General features: G+C 35.2%; 1 protein-coding gene across 1 annotated transcript; it reads left to right on the plus strand.

The window, feature by feature from the left end:
- The first annotated feature begins 480 nt into the window (after positions 1-480).
- LOC117406997 (protocadherin-20-like) lies at positions 481-4,568 on the plus strand. The gene is made up of 2 exons (XM_034011515.3): positions 481-610; positions 1,021-4,568. The coding sequence occupies exons 1-2, from the start codon at positions 569-571 to the stop codon at positions 3,640-3,642; spliced, it is 2,664 nt and encodes an 887-aa protein (XP_033867406.3). The 5' UTR covers positions 481-568; the 3' UTR covers positions 3,643-4,568.
- The last annotated feature ends 2,440 nt before the right edge of the window (positions 4,569-7,008 follow it).

The raw sequence follows: 7,008 nt of genomic DNA on the forward strand, positions 1-7,008 counted from the left end.
TAAAGGTGTTTGTTCATGAAGTTTTATATGGACTGTATGTTTTGAATTTAACCCTGTCATGCCCAAGCATGTTTGAAATGAGAAAAATGACTTTATTTATGTAACATGACTCTTGTTTCTTGTACAGAACACTGGCTAAGCCTTGTATCATATGTGATACAGAAATGGGCATTACAGGGTTAAAAACAGTAGCTAAAACACATTCCATACACTACCGGATGCTGCAGAGATTAAAGGGGGGTGTATTGCAGAGTAAGAATAATGATGTCCAACTTGTTTGAGCATGTAGTGAGGCATTTTACTTTGTTTTTATATAACAATCGTCAGCATTTATAAGGTATAAACGTCAGATTCTTAAGCTTCAGTGCACCCATGCCAATTGGTTGTAGTTCAAGAGAAATTTGCATTGGGGGCGTGTTCATTTTCTTTCTGTTTAGCAGATGAATGACTCTTACAGTCAAACTCAGCACACAGAGAAAATACAACAGAGCTGTACTTCTGCACAATTTCTATGTATCGGTGCCAGTGTTTTTTTTGTTTTTTTTTAGTATAATACAAGTAAGGAAACATGTTCCATAGAAGAGCCTTCAGCGCACAAGGAATATTGCAGGTACAAGACTAGAAATGTAAAAACCTTTTAAAGTTTTCACATTTGTTTTTAGTGTTAACATTTGTGCTAGAATGATTTTATTCTAAATAATATGCACTGTTTGATGGTGGTGCATACAGTATGTGGATGTCATTTTTTTACATAACTGAGGGGGATGAAACAGCAGTGAGTAATATTATAAATGTATATATTAATGTAAAGTGTTTAACTAGATTATATGATTATGTATTTCTGTTAATCCTTATATCATCTTTTGTTATTTGATTCATTAAGTTTATTAATATGATTCTGCTTCAGTCATCACATTTGAATGTTTACTGCACTCCGTATTTCATAATACAACTGATGTTTACGTATGTCATGTTGCTTTTTTAAACTGAAATGGTAACTGATAATTGTATTCTTTTTAGGGGTTATTCATTCTTCTGCTGTTCATTGGACCTTTCAACTGCTTTTCAAGTTACAGCCAAGCCAACGAAATAATTTATACAATAAATGAAGGATTACCCAAGGGAACACTAATAGGAACCATTGGAGCGGATTTAAAGTTGGATTTCTCTGCTGATCCCCCTCTTTCATTCAATCTGGCGTCAAAGAAGATCAGTGGTCAGTATGTGAACCTAAATAACACTACAGGGGAACTGTACGCAGCTGCCATCGAAATTGACAGAGAAGCACTTTGTCCAGATAATTCTGACAATCAGGCTTGTATCTTATTTTTTGACATTCTCATCCTACCACAGCAATATTTCAGATTGGTGAAAGTTAAAATCATAGTAAAAGATGTCAATGACAATTCACCCAGATTTCCTGTTTCTGAGATTCAGGTTTTTGTTCCAGAAAATGTCCAGATCAACTCAAGATTTGCAATCGAGCACTCTGCTGTCGACCCTGACATTGGAATTCATGGAGTACAGACTTATTGGCTGGGTAACGATTATGGAGTATTTACCTTGGATGTGGAAGAAAATGAAAATGGTGACCTGACACCCTTCTTGATTGTGATAGGTTCCCTTGACAGAGAAAGCAAGGATGAATATGTTACTGATATAATAGCAGAGGATGGAGGAACTCCACAGCATTTAGGAACAGCTACCCTGAAAATAATCATAACAGATGTGAATGACAATTGTCCTGTATTTACTGAGTCCCAAATTAATGTAACAATATACGGAAATGCTGCCAATGGAGCCCATGTTACCAGAGTTCACGCCTTCGATTCAGATTTGGGGTCTAATGCCCAAATATCATACGCTTACAGTGAAAGGGTGCCGCAGACCTCCAAGGCTTTATTTAATCTTGATACAAATTCAGGGATCATTAAAATCAGTGGTATAATGGATGGTAACACTGCTCAGCGTCACAGACTAACAGTACTTGCAAATGGACTTGGTTGTATACCAGCCGTGACCGTTGTGATAGTGAACATAATAAAAGTATTTTTCAATCCTCCAGTCGTGGTGCCACGCTATATAGCTTCTGTGGTAGATGGCACAGTGTATTTGAAGGAATCAGAGCCATCCTACTCACCAATAGCATTTTTCACTATAAAGGATCTAGATCAAAACCAAAAGGTGGATTGCCATCTGGAAGGTCATGGACCTTTCAGATTATCAACTTACAAGACGTTTATTAATGAATATTTGTTAGAGACTACAGAGACTTTGGACTATGAGTTAAAACAAAACTATGAATTGACAGTAGTTGCTAAGAACTCCCAGGGTCTTGTTGTAAAAACCGTCATTAATGTGCAACTAATAGATGAGAATGATAACCCTCCAGTTTTTAAGCAGTCTTTGGTTGATTTATTACTGGAAGAAAACAACGCTCCTAACACATTCCTGACAAAACTACATGCGACAGATGAAGACAGTGGAGAAAAAGGTCAAGTGTTGTATATTCTAGGGTCTGATGCTCCTTCAGTTTTCACATTGGACAAAGTTTCTGGAGTTCTTATGGTTACCACATCTCTGGACAGAGAAGAAAAGGAAGAGTACAGATTTACAGTTAGAGCTGTGGATTGCGGCTCACCGTGCATGGAATCCATAGCTACTGTAATCATCACAGTGCTTGACAGGAATGATAACAGCCCACGATTTATCAACAAGGATTTCAGCTTTTTTGTACCAGAGAATGTTCCAGGTTTTGGCCAAATTGGAGTTATTTCAGTGAGCGATGCTGATTCAGGAAAGAATGGGTTGGTCGCTCTATCTATTGTTAATGGCAGCAACATTTTTGTCATTGACACAGGGAAAGGGGTATTAAGGGTCAAAGTGCCTTTGGATAGAGAACAAAACAGTTCTTACTTGATTTGGATAGAGGCTGTAGACGGTGGAGAGCCTGCTCTCTCATCTAGCACTATGATTACGGTTTTGCTTTTGGACGTCAACGACAATCCACCTTTGGTTTTGTTTCCTCAGTCAAATCTGTCTTATATGCTGGTGCTACCAACAACTCTTCCAGGCTCCTCCATAACAGAAGTCTATGCAGTAGACAAAGACACAGGAATGAATGCAGTGATAGCCTACAGCATCATTGGAAGAAAGGGGCCTCGGCCCGAGTCATTTGAAATCGACCCTGGTACAGGTAACATCACTTTGCAGAAAACACTGAAGCAGAATGATTGTGGCTTGTACAGACTACTGGTTAAAGTCAGTGATCATGGACAACCAGAGCCTCTTCATTCAACAATTATGGTTAACCTATATGTCAATGAAACATTAAGCAATGCAAGCTTTATAGAAAGTTTACTGAGAAAAGACCCTGACATCACTGTAGAGCCACCAGAACGATTGGCAGAGCCTGCCAAGAGAAAGTTAGACCCGTTTCCCTGTTTTCCTGTATTAATAGCACTTTCTGCTGCATGTCTTGGGCTTCTGTTAGTAGTGATTCTAATGTCTGCCTGCATCTGCTTAAGGAAACAAAAGAAGCACAAATATAAAGAAAGAAGATTGGAAGTAGAGATACCGTTAAATACAAACAAGGATTTCCAGGCAAATGAAAAAAAGATGATGGAGATTTCCAGTATATGATACACCACTGGAACTAAAATCATGTTTACAAAGCTCTGTCAGTCAATCTATGTTGGGAGTATTATTTAACTTGAAGGTCACTGTATATAAAATGGCAACAAAATAAATTATATTAAGATGTATATTGTATATAAATGTTTACAATTTTATAATATTATGCAATATTATGGAATAGTTTAGTGGAATGCATATTATTGCTGGCTGTGCACTGTTTCTTTGCCTGAGAATTCTGGATGTGTCAATCAGATGATTAATTTTGAAATCTTTATTTAATGCATTCCATTTAGGCATTTTCCTTTCCATAACAAGTGAATTGTTTTTATCAAAATCGGGTTTTTACAGTTCCACTGCCACAGTAACCTAAAAGTGCCTTGAATCAATCCTCATTAAAATGCTCACATGGAAAACATGCCCACAGGTAAAGCTTCAGAGAAACTGAAAATTGTAGTCTTGTGGAAAATGCAGAGCTTGTAAAATATTCAATTAGTTCAAGACAGTGAAAAGTAGTTGTTTGATTTGTTAATATGGTTCTTTCACTTCAAGAGGCTATAAAAAGCAAATGCATTTTGTCCATGAACAAAACAAGGCCAGTTTAAGATAATTTCAAGTAGTAGTGCTGTTTAATTGTAATGCTCTTGATTAAAGTAGGTTTTGGGATTTCACATGCTTTCTTTGTTTTAGAATATTTGGATACATTATAGTAGGAATATTTTGTATGCATATGAACTTTTCTTTCCTTTGTTTTCTATAAATGTAATTTTCAGTCAGGTATTTCCAGATTGTGGTAGTGCATAATCCATTGGCTGTTGAAGTTATGCACACTTTTTGACAGGCAGGGATTTTCCAGTATAATGTGCATTGTTTTTGAATTCAATATAATACATTTATGTAAAATAAATAAAGTGCTTTATTTTTATAATAATACATTTCTAATTCCTGTTTTTGTATTATTTTTCACAATTATTTGTATTACTGGTCTTTATTTTAATTTTATTTTTTTTAAACTAAGAGTCACCACACTCCTAATTGGTAGAATTAATTGATATTGATTCTTTCCTGGAAACAAATATGTGTTTACTATATGTTTACAAAGGATCACAGTTTGAATCTGTAATTATATTTTCAGTATTTGCTCAAAGAGCAAGTTTGGGTTTTGTTAGTAACTGCATTGATTATAACTAAGCAAAGGCAAGTACTGCAGGTCCCTATGCCTGGGCTCCAGCATGGTTTTAGGAGGTGTTGTCCTTTGGATGAGACATCATTTCAAGGTCCCTTTAAATCTGTATATTAGATCTGTGTGTTCTACAGCATTTCAGTTATTAAAACTTTTATTTTAAACCTCCTAAATTGGTTACACAATTTGAATGCACCTTAGTATGTGCAATTGTGTTCTAATGTACCAGCATACATGTATTACCAAATCCTAAACTAAGACAACATGTTTATTAATACAATATATACTAAAATAATATAAAATAAGATTTTTAGTATTGAGACATAATTAAAAAAAAAACCCCATGTGAACATAATTTAGATATTTTATTTAACATCATGTCAAAGAAACTACAAAATGATTTCGCAAAAGTCTACCGGAAGCCATAATAGCAGTACAATATTTCATGTTAGATTTCAAAATGTCAAATGTTGTCAGTTTTCCGTTAAGTATATGGAAAACTACAAAAAGCGGTATTGAATTTAATATGTTAACACAACATTATTCAGCAGGTTTCATTCGACTTTATGAAGCAAAGCGTGTTAATTCGATAGGGTGATGCAACACTTTTGGCCAGAGCTGTAATTGAGAGCTGATTTTTTTTTCATAGCTGGCTCATGGAATCTGTGGAGCTGCCATCCATCTAAGCTGTTTGCACCAAGTGCAGAATGAACAAAAAGAAACAGCAACACCATCCCCTGCTAATTGGCTTTAATCACAGCTCTGCTACATTAATGGAGTATATTAACCACAAAGAATAACAAACATTTCAAAAGAAAATGTTTCTGGTTAATAAAATCTTTACTTTATGTCATATACCAGTACTTTTTTTGGTGCCTAAACATGCATTTTGAGAAATACTATGAAGATTAAGAAGTACATACCAATGGCATTTACAAATTACTTAAAATGTGGCTTTCTTTAAAAAAAAAAAAAACATGGTTTGGCTTTTAAGCGTAGCTCTAATTGCATATGTCTGGAATCCCTCTCCTAGTCTGAACACTGAAGCCTACAGGCTTGATTTCTGCACGCAAGGATGAGCAGTGTTCCTGGAGAGTCGTGTAGTATACACCCCACCCCTTTTATTTGGTGGAAGAACTTGCAGTGACCTTTTTGCAGTACAGGACAGTATAACCAGATTGAAAAGAGAATGACCTGTTAAAGTACATTTCTTAACCTGAAGCCAGTTTTCAGTTAAATAAATCTAATCTGATCACAGGCAAAAGCATTCTGGAAAGTGTTGTGACTGAAATTACTTTAAATGATTAATTGTGCAGACGGAAAGTAATTACTATCACTCATGGACTGATCACATTTCCAGATTGCCTTTATTGTTCTGCCCATGCCATGAATACAAACAAATGCCTGGCTAATAAAGAAATAGATTGGGTTCCATAGGTCTGAGATGGTGATTAGCACTGGGACCTGGTGATGATACAAATGAACTTAATATTGTCATGTCTCGCCTCATTAAAAATGTAGTGGGGTTTACTTAGAATAATTGTGCTTTACAAAAATCTCCATTGATCCAAATAGGCCTTTGAAGATTGTGATGCAAGAGCATTCTATTCCAGTCTTTAATCCATTACAGATCACATTGCTTTTTGTTTCAGCTGCAAATCCAAACAGTGCAGTCATTTTTATGTGTTCTTTTGGAACAAAATAAGAGCTCTTATGCTGACATATTAACATCTTTAGGCAAATTAGTCCCAGAGGAAAAGATGTAATCTGGTAATTAGAATACAACGACCAGTGTGCTCTGGATACAATCGAGAACATCATTGTAATGTAACATGTTTCATTCTTGTATTCTGTGTTCTATAGCATGTCCTTTCATAAAAAAGGGTATAACATTTTTTTTTCTATATCAAATAACATGAACAAATACATACTGATTTGTGATTTAATTTCCATATCAGAAAATAAAAAAGTAATTAATCAATTCCTCTGGATGTTTTATTATTTAACATTTAAAAAGGTCAGTATTTGTATGGGGGCAGAATTTACAAAACAGTCCCAGAACAAAATGAATCCACGTTTACGTTTTATGAAATGCAAGTCATTCTTTAAATTCAAACAGCTGATGTACAGATCCATTATAAAAGTGGCAACTGCAAAAACAAGTGATCAAATTTCATTTTACACTGGTTGAA

Source organism: Acipenser ruthenus, chromosome 8, assembly GCF_902713425.1.
Source record: "Acipenser ruthenus chromosome 8, fAciRut3.2 maternal haplotype, whole genome shotgun sequence".
Classification (NCBI taxonomy): Eukaryota; Metazoa; Chordata; class Actinopteri; order Acipenseriformes; family Acipenseridae; genus Acipenser; species Acipenser ruthenus.

Bases quoted from the DNA above. Each gene is read 5' to 3' on its own strand.
- LOC117406997 (XM_034011515.3), top strand. From the start codon at position 569: ATGTTCCATAGAAGAGCCTTCAGCGCACAAGGAATATTGCAG. The intron at 611-1,020 runs GTACAAGACTAG...TATTCTTTTTAG, and splicing joins GCGCACAAGGAATATTGCAG to GGGTTATTCATTCTTCTGCT.